Source organism: Chiloscyllium plagiosum, chromosome 4 (assembly GCF_004010195.1).
Source record: "Chiloscyllium plagiosum isolate BGI_BamShark_2017 chromosome 4, ASM401019v2, whole genome shotgun sequence".
Taxonomy (NCBI): domain Eukaryota; kingdom Metazoa; phylum Chordata; class Chondrichthyes; order Orectolobiformes; family Hemiscylliidae; genus Chiloscyllium; species Chiloscyllium plagiosum.
This window is the reverse complement of record NC_057713.1, coordinates 113,475,813-113,496,506: the sequence shown is the minus strand read 5'-3', so window position 1 is coordinate 113,496,506 and position 20,694 is coordinate 113,475,813. Positions and strand designations below refer to the sequence as shown.

The 20,694-nt window shown below is 41.2% G+C and overlaps 2 protein-coding genes across 2 annotated transcripts in view; one reads left to right on the top strand and one right to left on the bottom strand.

The window, feature by feature from the left end:
- The window catches only part of utp23 (UTP23 small subunit processome component), an 8,651-nt gene extending 6,273 nt beyond the window's left edge, over positions 1-2,378 (top strand). Inside the window, exons 2-3 of the mRNA XM_043689000.1 lie at positions 99-273; positions 1,815-2,378. Of these exons, the coding sequence (XP_043544935.1) occupies positions 99-273; positions 1,815-2,183 (544 nt within the window). The 3' untranslated portion in view covers positions 2,184-2,378. The remainder of the gene's footprint in view (positions 1-98; positions 274-1,814) is intronic.
- Positions 2,379-6,217: 3,839 nt separating this feature from the next.
- Positions 6,218-20,694, bottom strand: part of rad21b (RAD21 cohesin complex component b) — a 52,017-nt gene continuing 37,540 nt past the window's right edge. Inside the window, exons 13-14 of the mRNA XM_043688995.1 lie at positions 19,861-19,944; positions 6,218-7,249 (exon numbers count right to left, since the gene is read on the bottom strand). Of these exons, the coding sequence (XP_043544930.1) occupies positions 7,058-7,249; positions 19,861-19,944 (276 nt within the window). The 3' untranslated portion in view covers positions 6,218-7,057. The remainder of the gene's footprint in view (positions 7,250-19,860; positions 19,945-20,694) is intronic.

The window sequence follows — 20,694 nt, the reverse complement described above, 5'->3', positions numbered from 1 at the left end:
TTTTTCCCCCCGTCTGCCCACAGGTTGTGAATGTCCCAACTTGCAGTTAACAGAAAAAAAATCATTTGTTTTTGTTCACAATGCCCCCCCCCCCCCAGCTGCATCCTGAAGGAGCTGCAGTCCCTGGGGAAGGAACTGTACGGGGCCAAACTGATTGCCCAACGATTCCAGGTGAGACGTTGCCCCCACGTGAAGAGTGCGGTGAGTGCCTCTGCCTGCCTCCTGTCCATGGTCGGACATGGTAATCTTCATCACTACTTCGTAGCCACGCAGGTAAGCTCACGGATCTTGGGGTTTAGATGGGTTCAGGATTAGAGTGGCGCTGGAAAGGCGGAGCAGGAAAATCAATGTTTTAGGCAGGAGCCCTTCATCAGGAACACCATGTGAGAATTAGGGTCTCTACACCCCCGCCCGTTTCAATTTTTTGTTGTGTTAATTATACCTTCCGCAGTTACACCGCCCCCCCCCACACCCATTCTTCCGCTATATCGATGACTGTATCAGCGCCACCTCGTGAAGTTGAACAGTTTATCAACTTCACTAACATCTTTCACCCCAACCTCAAATTCACCTGGACCATCTCAGACACCTATCTCCTCTTTCTGGACCTCTCCATCTCTGGCGACTGATTAACCACGGACATCTACTACAAGCCCACCAACTCCACAGCTACCTACACTCCTCCTCCTCCTCCCACCCTACCTCCTGTAAAAATGCCATCCCTTATTCCTAATTCCTCCACCTCTACTGCATCTGTTCCCAGGATGATCAATTCTGCCTTAGAAAATCCCAGATGGTCTCCTTCATCCAAGATCGCAATTTCCTTTCCCACGTGGGTGATGATGTCTTCCAGTGGCATCTCCTCCACTTGCTGTACCTCTGCCCTTGAACCCCACACTTTCTAACACAAGGACAGAACCTCCCAGTCCTCACCTTCCACCCCATCAACCTCTGTATGCATCACATTATCCTCCACTACTTCCACCACCTACAAATGACCCCACCACCAGAGATATATTTCCTTACTCCTATGAGCATTCCAGAGAGACCATTCCGTCCACAACACCCTTGTCAGATCCACATCCCCCACCAGAAGGAAGTGCAAAACCTGTGCCCACACCTTCCCCTCACCTCCTTCCAAGGTCGTAAACTATCCTTCCACATCCGACAGAAATTTATCTGTACCTCCACCAATGTCATCCACCATATCCATTGCACCTGATGTCGTCTCCTCTACCTCGGAGAGACAGGACGCCAACTTGCTAATTGTTTCAGAGAAGGTCTCTGGGACACCCACATCAACCAACCCCACTTCCCTGTGGCTGAACACTTCAACTCCCCTTCCTACTCAACCAAGGACATGCAGGTCCTGGACCTCTTCCACCCAACGCCTGGAGGAAGAATGCCTCCTATTCTGCCTTGGGACCCTGTAACCACATGGGATTAATGTGGAGTTCAGTAGTTTCCTCTCACCCCCCAAATAATCCTCGTCCCAAGCCTCCAACTCAGCACCGCACTCCTGACCTGCCCATCACCTTTCCCATCTCACCGTTCCACCCTCCTCTCCGACCTATCACCTTCTCCCCCACCTTCTTCTACCTATCACATTCATAGTAGCCTTCCCCCAGCCCCCTCCCAGTTATCTCTCAGCCTCCCCGGCCCACAGACCTCATTCTCCTGCTCCTCAGATGCTGCCTAACCTGCTGTGCTTTTCCAGCACCACACACTCAACTCTGATCTCCAGCATCTCCAGTCCTCAGTTTCTCCCAGTGGAAATTATATGTACATTAAATGTGTCCCAATTATTTTAACAGGATCAAGAGCTAACCATGAAAATTAAGAAGTTGTCAGGAGTCCCTCTGATGTACATTATACAGAATACTATGGTCCTAGAGAAACCTTCTCTCAAATCAATTGCACAATTACGTTCTTTGCACGATGATCAACTTGTCCCCGTACATCAGCAACAAACTATAAAGCATTTGAAAGAAGAGCATGGCCTTGTGAAGGAATCTGAACCCAGGCATAAAAAACGCAAAAGAAAAGGGGGACTTAATCCTCTTAGTTGTTTGAAAAAGAAAGTCAAACTAGCACCACCACAACCAAATAAAGAAAAAAAACGAAGATCAAGAAAGAAAAGGAGAAGAGATGCATCGTGCGTCAAAGCCGAAGCTACTGTGTAAAGGTGTAAAGAGTCAGTAAGAACATGGACCAAAGTGCAAAGCTATTTTTCACAGAACACTTAGTACACTTGACTGGATACAACCTAATTGTTACAAAATTTACTTAAAATAATCTGGAAGATGTTTTTCAGAAAAAGTTATTATTTGTTTGAATATTCATGATTTCATAATTATATAAAATATTTTGTTCCTGAATGCTGTTGGTGTGTTTATAACAATTAGCATAAGAAATTAGAACAGCAGTTGATGGCACCTGAACCTGCTCCAACATTCAGTTCAATTGTGCCTGATCCTTGGTCCCAAAGTCACTTTTCCCCCATATCTCGTGATTCCCAAAGAGACCATCCCATCTCCGTCTTAAATATATTCAATGACTGAGCATAAACAACCTAGGTTGATAGAAAATATTCACAAGGCTTTGCTTGAAAAAGTTTCTTCTTGCTTCTGTCTAAACAATTGACCTCTTGTTTGTGCTTCTATATTTAGATTTCCCAGCCAAAAGAATAAACCTCTTGTCTTCTCTGTCCAGCCTGTTCAGAAGTGAACTTTCAATTAGTTCACTTCTCAATTATCAAAAATTGAGAGATCATTAATGAGCTTGGGCTTAAAGTTTATAGGATTTTGTTTATGATTTTTGTTGTGGTGCACTAGATATCTCTCTTATTCCAGAGAATGAAGGCATTTCAGTGGAACAATTATTTCTTGACTGTTGACATGTCAGTTTGCCAATGAAGTTTCATAGATCCTGTTTCTTCCAAGCTGGTTCTACTTGTATCAAATATTTTTGGCAGTACTTGAAGCTGACTTCCTTCTGCATATTGTATTTCTCAAAGACCCCAACAGAGCAGAACAAATGTTTGGTGCTATTGGACAGAATTTTAATTAATTTGCACACGGGATGAGCTCCACACTATAGCATGAGAAAAGAGATACAGGGTGTACAAAACGATTGGCAGAGGGAGTTTGCACTAGAGTAAGCAAATATTTAGCAATTCGGTAGGGTCAGATTCAGAGTTAACGTAAGAGATCTAAATTAGGTTTACAGTCAATGAGCTACAGTCACATATAACTACATGGCAATACATAATTGTAGAGAAACGAAAGCCTGGCTCAAGAAAGAACTGGAAACTAAACATTCCTAGGTACAAGATGTTCAGGACAGATAAAGGAGGAGAGGGGAAATAGAGGATTAAATTTGCAGGGAAATTGGACAGCAGTCTGGATGTAGGTTTGCTCACTGAGCTGGAAGGTTCGTTTTCAGACATTTTGTCACCATACTAGGTACCATCTTCAGTAAGCCTCCAAATGAAGCACAGGTAGGGTAGCCTGCTTTCTATTTATATGTTTGAGTTTCCTAGGGTTGGTGATGTCATTTCCTGTTTTTCTCAGGGGGTGGTAAATCAGGTCTGAATCAACAGGTTTGTTGATAGAGTTCCGGCTGGAATGCTATGCTTCTAGGAATTGTCGTGTGCATCTTTGTTTGGCTTGTCCTAGGATGGATGTGTTGTCCTTCCTCATCCGTACGTAAGGATACTAGTGAGAGTGGGTCACGTCGTTTTGTGGCTAGTTGATGTTCCCTGGAGAGCGGTGTCGAGCTGTATGTATGATGCATGAGAAGTTGATAATCCCAGTATCGTTCAGGGTACCTATAAAGGAAGGCAAGAGTTCTTGAAGTGCATTATTAGTTAAAGTATTTCTAACTTAACAGAGATAAAGGCTCAAGCAAGCTTTAAGAAAGGATCTTGTGTATTCTGAAGTAAAACTATTCCATTAGAATAGGACCAATTTCAATGGGTGTTAACAGATCTACCCAGGTAAATTGAAATCAAAACTTGCATGCAAAACAACCAGAACAATTGATTTCCTTTAAAGAGAAGATGGTACTGTTACCATGGTTCATTCAAGTTACATTCTCACAACTAAAGCCAGACTGACTAGTTGACAAAAGAGATAGTGGTTAAAATGAAGTATGAAATACGTGCATGTGTCAAATGTCAGTATATTGATACAAGTGACAGCCAAGCTGAACATAGCAAGTTCACAGAGAAAGTGTAAAAGAAAAAGCAAAAATCTTGATTAAGCATAGAATAGTTCTGGATGTAGGTTTGCTTGCTGAGCTGGAAGGTTCCTTTTCAGATGTTTCATCACCATACTCAGTAACATCATCAATGAGCTTCCGGGAGAAGCCTGTAGGCTTCATCCGGGGGCTCACTGATGACATTATCTAGTATGGTAATGAAACATCTGAAAAACAAACCTTCCAGCTCAGCGAGCAAACCAAATTCCAGATCCTCAACCTGAGCTACAAGTCTTCTCAAAACTCGCTAACATAGAATAGTACAATGGAGTAGTTGGAGGAATTGAATCAATGAGGGACCAGAAAAAGGTGAAAGAGGTTATTGGCATACCGAATGAGCTAAAAAATGATAGAGATATGAAAATATCTAGCTGTATTCACTTAGAATTGCATAAAATATACAACACAAATAAGCATTTAGTCTAACCAACTTATGCCAGTGTTTTTGGTACTCTTGAGTGCCTATCATTTTCATCTAAAACTACCCCATCAAGAGAAAACATCTCTGTAGTAATGTATTAAAATCTTCCACAATTTTAATGATCGCTGAGGATATGCATTTGGTTGTTTTCAAGAGAAACAGTGTCCAGCCTATTAATTATTTCCCTGATATGTACATACATACATACTCAAACATTTCTGATAGCATCCTTATAAATCTCAGCACTCTCTCTAATACCTTTATATCTTGTCTATAATATTTTAAAGTGGACGAAGAATCAGGACTAAATAGGATCATTAGAAGATGCTGAAAGAATGAAGAGTGAAATTTAGAGATAGGGCTCCGGGCACCCACCATTAGGATCCTTCCTGCACCGAGTCTGTCTGATCCTGCTAGAATCTTAAGTCTCTGAGATTCCCCCTCTAATTCGTCTCAATTCCAGCGAAAACAATCCTAGTCAATCTCTCCTCGTACATCAGTCCCACGATTCCTGGAATCAGCCTTCATTGCACTCCCTCAACAGCAAGAGCATTCTTCCTCAGAAAAGGAAACTAAAATGGCACGCAATATTCCAGGTGTGGTCTCACCTGCAACACATCCCTGCTCCTGTACTCAAAATTTCACATGATGAAGGCCAACATACCACCTGTCTTCTTTACCACTTGCTGCATCTGCAAGCCTACCTTCATGAACTAGTGCACAACTAGGTTCTGCTACACACACCCCTCTCCTCATGTACAGCCATTCAAGTAGTAATCTGCCTTCTTGGTTTTGTTTCTTAAGTGAATAACTTCACATTTATCCAAATTGAACTGCATCTGCCATGGATTTGCCCTCTCACCCAATCTGTCCAGATCTGTAGCCTTGTCAGAGTTCACCCTCCCACCCAATTTGATATCATCTGCAAACTTTGAGAAGTTACATTTTGGTGTAATACACAATGCAAGATAGCTTGGTGGAAGCAGGATTAATCAAGGCATTCAAAGGGGAATTACACAGTTAATTGAAAAGGAATAATATGCAGTCTTCCTTTTTCGACAACAATCCAATTCTCTAATATTTTGATTGAATGTTAGCAGCCTACTTGAAGACAAGTCATTGGTTACAGTGACTATGTGAAGCATTGTTCTTAAATAAATGTTAAGATCAAAATATAAAATTCCACACAAAACAAATTGCTTTTAATGTTTTTCCTTTAAATGCTGAACACTGCATGTTACATAAAATTACTGGAAATGTCAGCAGTAACTGAAAATATCTTATCTAAAACATGCTTGTCATGTTTGTTTTAGGTACATATACTTGAAATCATTTCTTTATCTCTTTTCAAGTTCCCAACTGTCGGATTCAAAATTATTAATGGAAACTCCATTTCCCCATAAGTTAGTCTAAAAAATGGTCATGTCTCATCAAGAATGGTTAACGTGCAAACAGCTAAGATATGATGATAGCATTTTCATGATATGAACACAAGTCAGTTGACTAAAACTTGTTTCAAGAAACAAAAAACATTCATATTGTAACAAGTATTTTATTAGAAAAGTTATGTATAACAGCATCACTGTTCAGCAACATTTAATGACCTAATTAAGCAACAAACTAGAGACTCAGTAGCATAAGCAAAATGCTGCTTAAAATGAAAGCTTTCACCTTTTCCATAATTAAACATTCATTAAAAATTATCTACACATTTTATACAAAAAGAGAATATAAGCTTACAGGCACATTATGTTTAAAACAGCATTGTAACACTCCAGACTGTTAAAGCATCCTAAAATTATGAGTATGTATTTAAAATTAATATTTCATATATCCTTGGTTGCATTTTAACAGATAGTTTGTAATTCCAGTGGACAATGGGCATACTGGTAGACTGTGTTATGAAAGTATGTCAACGTAGAGGAACCAGCACACAAATCTAAAAGTTAAATTAAGTGCAAGTGTTGAATATCAACTTCTCTACTACTGTGTTGTTGACATATAAATTTCATCAACCAACATTTTGAGAGTTTACCAGCAGCAGTGGCATGACACAGGTATCATTTATGAATAATGCAATCAACAAAGCCATAATTATGTCTGCACAGAAATGTATTCATAATATACCTGAAACATTATGCATTTCTCCAATCATGATTCAGTATAAAACCTGTCAAGGAGTGTGAGTTACTTGTATTTACCATAAACACTGGAATAGCACACCTAATTCCAAAAAATTTAAGAGTCTTTCTGTCCAAAATAATCTTTTAACTCAATATACATTAAAACCAATTTAAAGTATTGTATGGTCTCAGATCCCCTTATGGGGCAATACATATCTAGTGAATACACACTAGTCATTCAAGATTAATCAGATCAGACAATGTTGAATCTTGGTCCTGGAGTTGCAATAATGTCGCTGTAAGGCTCAGTCTGCGTAAGCTCAATTGCCTGTTGCTTTTTAAGTACCAAAAAACTGTAGAATTTTGCAGCTGCTTGTTTCCGGTTGTTTTTTCGACATAAATCTGTCAGGCTAATAGATTCGGCTCCCGTTTTAGCCAGAGCTCTCTGAAAAAAAAAGTAAACACAATGAAAGCATACCCTAAACTTAAACTGATTGTTTGTGCGTTGAAGATACAAAGCTGCATGAAAGGAGCATTTGTAATACAAGAGAAAAACACAAAGGTGGGGAAAAGCTTGGTCATGATAGGTTTTAAAGAAAGTAGAAAGGGCAGAGGTTTGTTTAATTATGGAATATTTCAATTTTTGTTCCATGTTCAATTTTGTAAAAAAATTTAGACACATTATCCACATAGTCACCTGGTTTCCTCCAGAATTGACATGAAACTTAGCATGCAAATTCAGAAAACAAAAGCTAAAATTACAGATTTATCAGACAGTTGCTCTAGAACCTCAAGACTTAATAAAATACACTGTTGTTGGGGGAAGCAGATTTCTAGGTTTACAGTATACAGAGGAACCTCGATTATCCAAACGCCGCATGCGGGGAGTATTTTGTTTGGACAATCGATTGTTCGGATAACGCAGTTTAGTCAAGCATTGGAACCTTGCAATGTTGTCCAGATGGTCCAAAATTAGGATAATTGAATGCCGGATAATTGAGGTTCCTCTGTAGTTATTAGTGTTGCACTGTCCCTGGTCAGCTTAAAAACTAATTGAAAATCCTAACTCTAATACTATATTTGTCGATGTGATTTTCTCAGTGACATCATGGGGGCAGCTCATACAAAGACTCAGGACTTTTTCAGCCGCACAGACTTTTATATGATTTAGACACTGCCGTCAATCAATATGTAAGTTCAACTTTAGATGTGAAAAAGGTACCAGACAGTGATATCAATACTTTTCTTACCTCCTTATCTACAGGTAAGAGCACTGGGATAAGTTATAAATATTATCAAGCATTAGCATACTTGCCAAGTACAGAGTACCAGACATTCCCCCTGCATGCAGGGTAGACTTCCCAGTAAACTCACACCTTCTGCCTATTCCCATACTTGAGAGAGAGCCCAGAAGCTAGCTCAATGCCGTGGAAACACAACACCATACCTGGAGATGAAAACCATGAGGAAGCAGGATTAAAGCTTAGCGTGGCACAGTGAAATAAACATATTGGTAAGAAACAGACTTAGGAGAGTTACTTCTGCAAGAGTGGGCGGCACAGTGGTTAGCACTGCTGCCTCACAGCGCCAGAGACCCGGGTTCAATACCCGCCTCAGGCGACTGACTGTGTGGAGTTTGCACGTTCTCCCCGTGTCTGCGTGAGTTTCCTCCGAGTGCTCCGGTTTCCTCCCACAGTCCAAAGATGTGCAGGTAAGGTGAATTGGCCATGCTAAATTGCCTGTAGTGTTAGGTAAGGGGTAAATGTAGGGGTATGGGTGGGTTGCGCTTCGGCGGAGCGGTGTGGACTTGTTGGGCCGAAGGGCCTGTTTCCACACTAAGTAATCTAATCTAATCTAAAAGTACGATGTTTCCAGATAAGTAGTGCAAACTTGTGCAATTTGTCAGTACAGAAAGAATGGTCAGCAGTTGGGAACAAAGGTTATCTGCAGTTAGTCACATTTACACACACACACAGGAAGTATCAAAAACTCCAAAGACCAACAACAGATAACTATGATGAGATCAAAGTGACCACTGGTGCAATAGTATTAGATGATTACTTCGAGCAGTCACAAGGTTACACAAATTCTAATAGGGAGAACGTGAGGACTGCAGATGCTGGAGATCAGAGTCAAAAAGTGTGCTGCTGGAAAAGCACAGTTGGGTCAGGCAGCATTAGCGGAGCAGCAGAGTCGATGTTTTGAGCATAAGCCCTTCATCAGGAATGTGTGGGGGGTGCGGGGGCCCAAGGTGGCTGAGAGATAAATGATGGGGTGGGTGGGTGGTAGCTGGGAATGTGATAGGTAGATGAAGGTGGGGAGTGATAGTGATAGGTCAGAGTGGAGGGTGGAGCAGAGGGGTGGAAAGGAGGATGGACAAGTAGGGCAGTGCCAAGTTGGAGGGTTGGATCTGGGATAAGGTGGGGCAAGGGGAGATCAAAAAATTGATAAAATTATTCAAATTTCCCTCCCCACCTCTTTCAGCATCCTGCAGAGACCATTCCCTCCGCAACTTCCTCATTATGTCCACACCTCCCCAACCTCCATTCCCGGCATCTTCCCTTGCCACCACAAGAGGTGTAAAAGGGGTAGCCATTGGCTCCTGCATGGGCCCCAGCTATGCCTGCCTCTTCGTCGAGTACATGGAAATGTCTATCGTCCGCAGCCACACCTGCACCATTCCCCATCTTTTGCTCTGCTGTATCGATGTCTGTATCTGCACCACCTCATGCTCCCACAAGGAGGTTGAACCATTCATCAACTTCGTGAACACCTCCCACCCTGACCTCAAGTTCACTCGAACCCTCTCGGACACCTCCCTCTCCTCCTTGGACCTCTCCATTTACAGTGACCGACTCAACATGGACATCCACTTCAAATATACGGGCTCCCACAGCTACCTGGAGTACACCTCCTCCCACCCAGCCTCTACCAAAAATGCTATCCTTTACTCCCAATTCCTCTGCATCTGCTCCCAGGAGTACCATTTCCACTCCAGAACATCCCAGATGGCCTCCTGCTTCAAGGACCGCAGTTTTCCCTCACGTGGTCAACAATGCCCTTCAGCACATCTCATCCACTTCCCACACCTCTGCCCTTGAACCCCACCCCTCCAATCATAACAAAGGACATTCCCCCTCACATTCCTGATGACCAGCTTATGCTGGAAATGTCAACTCTCTTGCTCCTTGGATGCTGCCTGACCCGGCTCTGCTTTTCCAGCACCATACTTTTTGACACAAGTTCTAACAGTGTGACGAGGTCAGAGTGAAGGTACAGGTCAATGTTGTTTGTTGAAAGGAAATGGTAATTTTTAGTGTTGTTAATCTATTGAACTGATGAGATCAATGTGGCATGTGGCTATTGCAACATGAGAATATATACATGTACTATATTTGACTGTGACTGTTAGAGTGCCTTGGAGACTGCCTCCAAAGACCTCTTCCATAGCTATATTGGTTAGGACCTCTGAATAAAGATCAATTTGTGCTGCTGAACCCAGGACTTCAGACTCCTCTTGGAACTCTCTCTAAAACAGTATCTAAGTCAGGAATTTGCTGATTGGGAATTCCAGATCCTTTAAAAGGTTGATCACTTTCTAAAACCAAGTCAAATTTTGTAGTTAGCATTTAACACGCCTCCTGATTTTATTTAGTGTTACAGTTAAAGGTAACTTTTGCAAATAAAAGGATGCTAGCTCAACAAAGTGTAGCTTGGACAGAGTACTGAACTGGTCCTTTACAAGACAAGGAGTGATCTGACAGAGTGTGAGAAACATGAGACCACAGGTCCACTAGACAGATTAGGCAATAATTCAGCGAACAGGCAGGTGATTGGTTGGTGTGTTTTACACTTTTCTTTCTTTAAACTGACAATAGTTCAAAACAGGAGCAGAGATGTAGTACTGTGTTGAATTTACTGAGCATCAGTAAAACTATGTAATATAAGCACATATAACAAGTGAGTGGTTTTCAAGACTTGAAGCCCTAATTAGTAAAACAAAATACAACAGATGTGCTGCAGCTGCAACATGTGGGAGCTGGTGAACAGCAACAGGATTCACAAAACCACACATTCAGTAAGTGGCTGCAGCTTGAGGACTTTTGGCTCCAAGTTGATGAGCTTCAAACACTAACAACACATGAAAGAGGTAGAAAGTTACCTACACAATTGTTGCAGAAGTCAGCCACACTCCATTGATCAGGAACTTCAGATTTGTCTGTGGTTAGGTACAAGTGGTGGCGACTACTAGTAAGGGAGCATGGGGATCTAGAAAGTAACACTGGAGGAACCTAAGCCCTTGCAATTTCCAAACAAGTTTGAAACTGTTGCATCCCCTATAGACAAACTAAGGGTCTGCAGGGAAGATGAGTAAACTGACTAGAGAATAGTCAAACAGGAAACCATTTAACTTGGCATCAAACAGTAAAAGGAATTCTGCCATCAGAATTTGCAATAGGGAACAGTATAATTAGGGGATATTTGTCTCTGTAGCTGAGGACATAAGTCACACTAAGACTGTGTTGCCTGGTGCCAGACACAAGGAGAAATCCTCAGATTACAACAGGATCTGGATCAGGTGGGCCAATGGGCTGAGAAGTGGCAGATAGAGTTTAATTCAGATAAATGCGAGGTGCTGCATTTTTGTTGGAATATTGCGTGCAATTCTGGTCTCCTTCCTATCGGAAAGATGTTGTGAAACTTGAAAGGGTTCAGAAAAGATTTACAAGGTTGTTGCCAGGGTTGGAGGATCTGAGCTACAGGGAGAGGCTGAACAGGCTTGGGCTGTTTTCCCTTGAGCGTCAGAAAATGAGGGGTGACCTTGTAGAGGTTTACAAAATTATGAGGGGCATGGATAGGATAAATAGACAAAGTCTTTTCCGTGGGGTTGGGGAGTCCAGAACTAGAGGGTTTAGGTTTGGGGTCAGAGTGGAAAGATATAAGAGAGGCGTGAGGGGCAACCTTTTCACGCAGAGGGTGGTACATATATGGAATGAGCTGCCAGAGGATGTGGTGGAGGCTGGTACAATTGCAACATTTAAGAGGCATTTGGATGGGTATATGAATAGGAAGTGCTTGGAGGGATATGGGCCGGATGCTGGCAGATGGGACTAGATTGGGTTGGGATATCTGTCGGCATGGAAAGGTTGGACCGAAGGGTCTGTTTCTATGCTGTACATCTCTATGACTCCATAACTGGAAAGAAATGTAGAATGGGAGGGATGCAGTTTTTCACAGTCCATGTGGGGGCCAACAATATCTGTGATCAATTGGTGAGTTCTTTCTGAACTGCAGTAGTTTTAATTGTCAAGACATGATCATGAAGAGGAGAATGATCTCTGGATTACTACTCAAATCAAGAGCAAATTGGTATAAGATCAAAGCTGAATGTGTTACTTAAAGTTTGGTATATGAAACATAAAAGTTTCAATTTATGGGGCTCTGGAACAGGAGTGGAAAAAAGAACCTGTTTCACTTGGACAAGTTTTTCTTGAAGTGTACCATTGTCTAGCAAAATGAACAACTAGGACTTAGAATTACAGAGATGTATAATACGCAAACAGACTCTTCGGTCCAACTCGTCTATGTTGACCAGATATCCTCACCTAATCTAGTCCCATTTGCCAGCACTTTGCCCATAACTAAACCCTTATTATTCATATATGCATACAGTATTCCAAAAATGGCCTAACCAATATCTGAACAGCCATGAGGCTTTTAAGCTGAACAGCTGCAGGTGGTGATGGCAGGGCGAAAGAGATTTAAGACATTAATTAGAAAGATCAAGGGAAGTGAAGGATAGTGGTAATCTGAAAGCGGCAGGAAGGAACAGAATGCACAAAACGTAAGAATGCACCAGCAAATTACATCAAAGTCGGAGAATACGGTATACAGAATGGATAACTATCATGGTTACAAAATGAGCAAGGCAGGAAGGTGATATTCAAAATGCATCTGACATTTTGAAAGGACAACGAAGGAGGAAAACGAGATGGGGTAAGTCTATGCGTAGGGATGAACTCAGCCAAATGGATATCAATAATTGCAAAGAAAATAAGTCACTGATGGAGTATTTACAGGTTGTCTGACAATTGTGCTGAGTACAAATCAAGAAATAGGATGTTTGGTAATTAAGGCACTGCTAGATACATGAAAGGTTTTAGTCTTCATACAGATTGGTCAAATCAAACTGGCATAGAGTTTTGACTATGAGTTCAGTGTGGATTCAGGATAATTTCTCAGCCAAGCGAATGGACAATTTTGAACCTGGTAATGTGTTATTTGCCAAAATGGCCTCGGAGTAGCAGCACAACATGTGATCTGGTCTGGGACTTGTCCACTTCCAGCTGCTTTCTTTGTTACTTTTCTTTCTCATTTCACTTCTACTCTTTTTTTCTTATCCCTTTTTACTCTCTTTTGAAACCTTTCTTGGCATCTTCAGCAGAGTAAGAGCATGCCCAGCGTCCCGAGCATGCGTGGCAGTGGTGGCAACAGTCAGCTCCTTCCATTATTGCAGGACTCCTGGAGCCCAGCACGAAGGGTAGAGCGAGCTCTGAGGCGACATCAACAAGGTAGACCCAGCAGTGCCTGAAGACTAATTACTTTGTCGTTAGCTGGGTCCAGTGCTAGTGGTAGCAAAGCAATGGCAGGAGGGCACCACGGAAACATCAACTGTGGCGATAGTATCCAATACTGGTGTGGGCAGTGTCAAAGGTGAATCAGCCCAGTGGCGAAAGATGGCATCTGATGTTAGCTGTGTCTGGTAAAGCGGTGGTGGTTCTGAGCCAGCTGAGAACTCATACATAAAGGAACTGCTTTTTAAACTATATCTTTTCATTTTCTCTTAGTTTAAAACAATCAAAATGGCCTCGGATTATAGCTACAAAATGAAAGCTTTTCACTGTATTTAGTTGTATTTCACTACAAAATACATGGGACAATAAATCACCTTTTTTAGTGATAGCGACAGACAATTTAAGGAATGATTTCATAACTCTCATACAGAATCATTTTAAATGAAATATATAATAAACGTTTGGTTAAGTTAGGGATAATATCAAATTGTAAGCAAAGGCATACAATACTGTGAGGATCACAGGTATGCCAAGAGCTTCAGAAAACTTTAGAAATCAAAAGATGACTGAAAAGACAAGAAAGACGCAACAATTAGAATGAGTGTGAACCTGTAAGAAAATAGCAGAGCTTCTAGAAGAACATAAAAGAGGGAGCAAATAATGGGAACATTGAGAAAATGACACTAGGGAATTGATAATGCAAGACAAGGAAGCAAAGACTTTGAATAAGTTTTTTTTTCTCCATTCCTGGGAAATGAATATCACTGGCTTGGGCAACATTTATTGTCCATCTCCAACTGCCCTGGAAATATAATGGTAATTGACATTCTTGACCCACGGCAGCCTCTAGTACAGATACACTCACAGCACTGTTAGGGTGGGATTTCCAAGACTTTGACCCACTGACAGTGAAGGAATTGCAGTGCAGTTCCAGGATGTTGAAAGACTTGCATTGGGCAACTTGCAGTTGGTGGTATTCTGATGTGCACGATGCCCTTTACATTCCAGGTGGTAGTGGCTGCAGATTTAGACAATTCTGTCAGATAAAACTGCTGTAATGCATCTTGTGGATAGTACACACAGTGTATGAGTGGTGAAGGGAGTAAATGTTGAGGTGCTGGATGGGGTATCAATCAAGCCTGGGTCGAGCTTCGAGTGTTGGTGGAGTTGCATTCATCCAATAAAGTGGAGAATATTCCAACACATTCCTTACTTGTGCCTTGCAGATGGTGAACAGGCTTTGAGAAGTTGGAAGAGCAGTTACTTAGAGAATTCCCAGTATTTGAGCTGCTCTAATAGCCACATATGTCTGTTCCAATTCAGCTTCTGGTCAATTGTTCAACTCCCGTCCCCCCCAGAATGCTAACACTGGGATTCGGCCATTGAATGGCAGTATGGTGATTAGCTCTCCTTTGTTGGAAATAGTCCATGCTTGGCACTTACGAGAGATGAATATTATTTGCCGTTAACCAGTTCAAACCAGAATGCTATCCAGGACTTGTTGCACATGGACGCAGACTGCTGCTGACTCAATTAAATATTTACAAACTACATTAATTACTTGAATAGAGGGACAGAGTATACTGTAGTCAAAATTGTATATGATACAAAGCAGGAAAGCAAGTTGTGAGGACGATTCAGTCTGCAAAGGGATTTCAATTGGGGTTAAGTAAAAGCAGAATATTTACTATATATTATGACATGGATGAGGAAAATGTACGCACCACAGCTAAGTTTGCAGATGACAAAAATGGGCATGAAGAGTCTGTAGAGTGATATAGACAGATAAAGCAAGTAGGTCAGGGAAAATTTGAGGTTATGCATTTTGTCAGGAAGAAAATAGGAGCTAAATATTAGTTCAATGGAAAAAGACTTCAGAAAGCTAAAGCAGATAGGGATGTGGACAATTATGCATAATTCAAAAGAAAGCTCACATACAGGTTCAGCAGGTAACAGGGAAGGCAAATACAAGTTCAAACTAGGTTGGCTCGAATTTCAAAGGGAATGGAGTAGAAAAATAAGGAGGTCTTAATCAACTGGTACAAGGCATTAGTCAGGTCACTGCTGGAACATTTTAAAACAGTTATGGGCCCTTATTTAAGGAATACTAGCACTGGAAGCAGTCCAGAGAAGGTTCACTAAACTGTTCATACGTGGAGGGGCTGTCTTACAAGGAGAGGGTGAGTGGGTTGGGCCCACACTCATTGAGGTTTAGATGTTTGAAAGGTGACATATTAAAAGATTCTGGATTGACAGGGTAGATGCAGAAAAGTTGTTTCTCTTGTGGGAGATTCGAGGACCTCAGGGCCTAATCTCAGAATAAAGGGTTGCACATTTAATCAGAAATGAAGAGGAATTTCCTCTCTAAGAGGGTAATGAATCTGTGGAATGCTTAACACAAGGGGCTATACCTCAACAGGGTCATAAAGTTCATTCAAAGTTGAGACGGACAGACTTTTAACCTTTAAGGGAATCAAGGACTGTGGGAAAAAGTTAGAAAAGTGGCATTGAGGATTATTAGGTCAGCTATGATTTGGAGATGCCGGTGTTGGACTGAGGTGTACAAAGTTAAAAATCACACAATACCAGGTTATAGTCCAACAGGTTTCATTGGATGCACTGTAAAACTTCTACCAAAAATTCTGTGTCTTGCAATGGGGTACTCCACAATCATCTGATGAAGGAGCAGCGCTCCGAAAGCTAGTGCTTCCAATTAAACCTGTTGGACTATAACCTGATGTTTTGCGATTTTTAACTAGGTCAGCTATGATCGCATGGTGGAGCAATAGTGGAGCAGACTTGATAGGCAAAACAGCCTACTTCTGCCCCTATATCTTAACAGTCTCAGGATAACATTTACATGGAGAAACGTTGTAGAATGTGCTGTGCAGAGATGTCCAGCACATGAGTCAATTACCACACAGGTACAAATAATTAGGAAGGAAAATTATATGTTGCCCTTCATTGAAAGGAGGAGCACAGCATTAAAGTAGGGAAATCCTGCTACAATTGCACCGGTCGTTGGTGAGACAACACCAAGAATACTGTAGACAATAAAGTGTCTCTTTATTGAAGAACAGATAATCATTTTTAATGTTAAATAAAATCTCAAAACAGAATGGATGTAGGCCTCCTGACTTAGAAAAAGGGACATTACCACTACAGCCAATTTTAAGGAAGGATACACTTGCATTGGAAGCCATTCACTGAAGGTTCCTTTGTGGGATGAAGGGATTGTTATGTCAGGATGGTTGAGAAGATTAGGTTTTTACTCATTGTAGTTTAGAAGAATGAGAGACAATCTTACAGAAATATAAAAAGATTCTGAAGGAGCTTGCTTGTGAAATTGCAGAGAGGACATTTTTCCTCTTTGGGGAGTTTCTAATGAATTAAGAGATTTAATTTGCGACAATGAGGAGAAGTAATTTCTTTTCTGAGGAGGTTGTTAACCTTCAGAATTTTTTAAACTCAGAAATATGGTGGTGGGGGTGGTGAGGTGATCATTGAATATATTCAAGAGCGAGTTAGGCAGATTTTTATCTGCAAGGGAGGAATTGACAATGAAGGCAGGAAGGAAAGCGGAGATGAGGTTACAATCAGATCAGCCAAGATCTGAATGAATGCTGGAGCAATCTTGAAGGGGCAATTGACCTATTCCTCTCCACTCAATCTAATAATCAATTCCTAAACTGATCCATGTGCAACTCTACTGGTTACAGATTGCCAACATGGCAAAGTAGTAATTATCTTCACTTGCTGTTTCCTGCTCTTTAGCCAATTCTCCATCAATGTCAATATATTACCCCCAACACCATCCGCTCTCACCTTATGACTTAACCTTTTATGAAGTACCTTGTCAAATGCTTTCAGGAAGCCCAAATACAATACATTTATTGGTTCCCCTCTATTCGGTTGAGACTTCCTTGAAAAACCCTAATAAATTAGTCAGATACGATTCCCCTTTCACAAAGCCATGCAGACTCTACTTGATTCAATTATGGTTTTCTAAATGTGCTGCTATTGCTTCTTTAATAATTAATTCCAAACCCTAGAACTCTATGAGAAGCTAGGTAAGAGATTGCTGGGCCCTTTGGTGAGATATTTGCATCCTCAATAGCTACTGGCAAGGTGCTAGAAGTAACAAAGGGGATTGTGAGGGCAGAGCAGTGGACATGATCTATTTGGACTTCAGAAAGCCCTTCGACAAGGTTCCTCATGACAGACTGGTTAGCAAGGTTAGGTCACACAAAATAGAAGGAGAACTAGCTATTTAGATACAGAGCTGATTCAAAGATAGAAGACAGGGGGTGGTGGAGGATCACTTCTTAGACTGGCGGCCTGTGACCAGCGGTGTGCCACAAGAATCAGAACTGGATCTGCTGCTCTTCATATTTTATAACGATTGGATGTGAACATAGGAGGTACAGTTAGTGAGTTTGCAGATGAAATCAAAATTGGAGGTGTAGTGGACAACGAAGAAGGTTACCTCAGAGAACAATGGGATCTTGATCAGATAGGCCAATGGGCTAAGGAGTAGCAGATGGAGTTTAAGTTAGATAAATGTGAGGTGCTGCATTGTGGAAAGGTAATGGTAAAGTGCTGGGGGTTACTGCTGAACAAAGAGACCTTGAGTGCAAGTTCATAGTTCCTGGAAAATGGAGTCACAGGTAGATAAGTTATGAAGATACACCTTCAGTATGCTTTCCATTATTGGTCAGTGCATTGAGTATAGGAGTTGCGAGGTCAAGCTATACAGGTCATTGGTTAGGCCACAACTGGAATATTGCATGCAATTCTGGTCTCCCTATTATTGGAAGGATGTAGTGAAACATGAAAAGTTTAAGAAAATATGTTGCCAGGCCTGGAGAATTTGAGCTATAGGGAGAGGCTGAAAAGACTAGCGTTATTTTGTCTGGAGCATCAAAGGTTATGGGGTAACCTTATAGAGGTTTATAAAATCATGAGGGGAATAGATAGGGTAAATAAACAATGTCTTTTCCTTGGGTTGTAGGAGTCCAGAACTAGAGGGGATAGGTTTAAGGTGAGAGGAGAAAGATTTAAAAGGGATGAAAGGGGCAACTTTTTCATGCAATGATGTATGAATGGAATGAGCTGCCAGAGGAAGTGGTGGAAGCTGCACAACTACAACATTTAAAAGGCATACAGATAGGTATAGGAATAGGAAAGGTTTGGAGGGATATGTGCCAAATGCTGGTAAATAGGACTAAATTAGGTGAAGATATCTGGTTGGCATAGACAAACTAGACCAAAGGTTCTGTTTCCATGCCGTGTATCTCTATGAGTCGAGAGTGCGCTGCTGGGAAAGCACAGCAGGTCAGGCAGCATCCAAAGAGTAGGAGAATCAACATTTCAGGCATAAGTCCTTCGTCAGGAATAAGGCTTGTGGGCCAGGACTGAGAGATAAATGGAAGGGGTTGGGGGGGGGGGTGTGCTCCTCCAGCACTTCTCCAGAATCAAACAATTTTTTGAAAATTACAATCAACACAAACACTATCTTTGTAGCTACTTTTTTCAGGATCCTAACATGAAAGCTATCAGGCCCAATGAGCTTACCTGTTTTTAGCACTTTTAGTCTGTCTAATAAGACATCTCTGGTGGTAGCACTTAATTCCTACCTGGTATTCTTTCATATTAATGGGATGTTCGAAGTATCTTCCACCTTAAAAACTGATGCAAAATACCTATTTCAACCCCTTTACCATTTCATTGTTATTTTATTGTCAGTTTTTAATCCTTCGCAAGTTTTCCCTTCAAGTTATTTACTCTCTATTATTGTTTTGTCTCCTTTTGCTGGATTTTGATTTTATTCCAGTCTTCAAAGCTATCATAAACTTTCATCTCCTTATCTGCCTTTTCTTTCACCTTAATATTTGCCTTAACTTCCTTGGCTCTCTTAGAATATTAGAATGTTGTTTTATCTTTCTACTAAAGCTACGGCAGATGTAACAAATTCTCCTGGATAAACAGCCCATTTTGTCTCACTTACTTCCAATAAACCTAGCTTTCAAATTCCATGAAACGTTTGTATTGTGCACTTTTGACGTTGAATTCTCAAATGGAGAACATTACTTCAATATAAATGAAAATAAAAATATAAGTAGCTTACTTCTGAAATATATTGCTTTTGAAATACAAAAGGTCTGCTTAATTTTACTCTCAACATGTTATCCAATGAAAAATTGTTGTGAACCTTTGTTGACCTTTGAAGGTCAAGCAGTTTAGCAGCATACACAAGAGTTTTTGTAAAATCTGCATTTTGACCTTTGTTTTCTTCTGGTAGTCCTAAGACTTGGTGTAAAATCCAACTCTCAGACAGAATTAGAAACACAGTGCATACACATATATCTCTGAAGGAAATAGGTGAAACTATCTGTAAGAAACAATAAAATTTGACATAACTGAGCTGCACAAGTTATCAGTTATATATATATATAAAATTATATTATTTAAATGATCTTACCTGTAGACCATGAAGCATTTGCTGGGTTCTTTTGTTCCACCGCCTCTCTTCCTGATCCTGGTCACCTCCCACGGTTTCTTCTTCCTAAAAATGATAGCAAAATATATTGACATACAGTAAAACCACAGTAACTATGGATAAGGAATCATCATAATCATTGTCATCCAATGGACTATGCATAAATTAGAATGAAATAAAAAATTGTGACTTTCATCATTTTTCTCAAATTTTCAAATATATGTTGTGGTTCTGTTCGCCGAGCTGGAAGTTTTTGTTGCAAACGTTTCGTCCCCTGGCTAGGCGACATCAGTGCTTGGGAGTCTCCTGCGAAGCGCTTCTTTTGATGTTTCCTCCGGTGTTTACAGTGGTCTGTCCCTGCCGCTTCCGGTTGTCAGTTTCAGCTGTCCGCTGTAGTGGTTGTATATTGGGGTCCAGGTCGATGTGTTTGTTGATGAATGCCATGCCTCTAGGAATTCCCTGGTTGTTCTCTGTCTGGCTTGCCCTATGATAGTAGTGTTGTCCCAGTCGAATTCATTGCCTCTAGGGATTCCCTGGTTGTTCTCTGTCTGGCTTGCCCTATGATAGTAGTGTTGTCCCAGTCGAATTCATGTTGCTTGTTGTCTGCTTGTGTGGCTACTAAGGATAGCTGGTCGTGTCGTTTCGTGGCTAGTTGATGTTCATGTATGCGGATTGGTAGCTGTCTTCCTGTTTGTCCTATATAGTGTTTAGTGCAGTCCTTGCATAGGATTTTGTACACTACATTAGTTTTGCTCATGTTGGGTATCGGGTCCTTCATTCTGGTGAGTTGTTGTCTGAGCGTGGCTGTTATGAGTC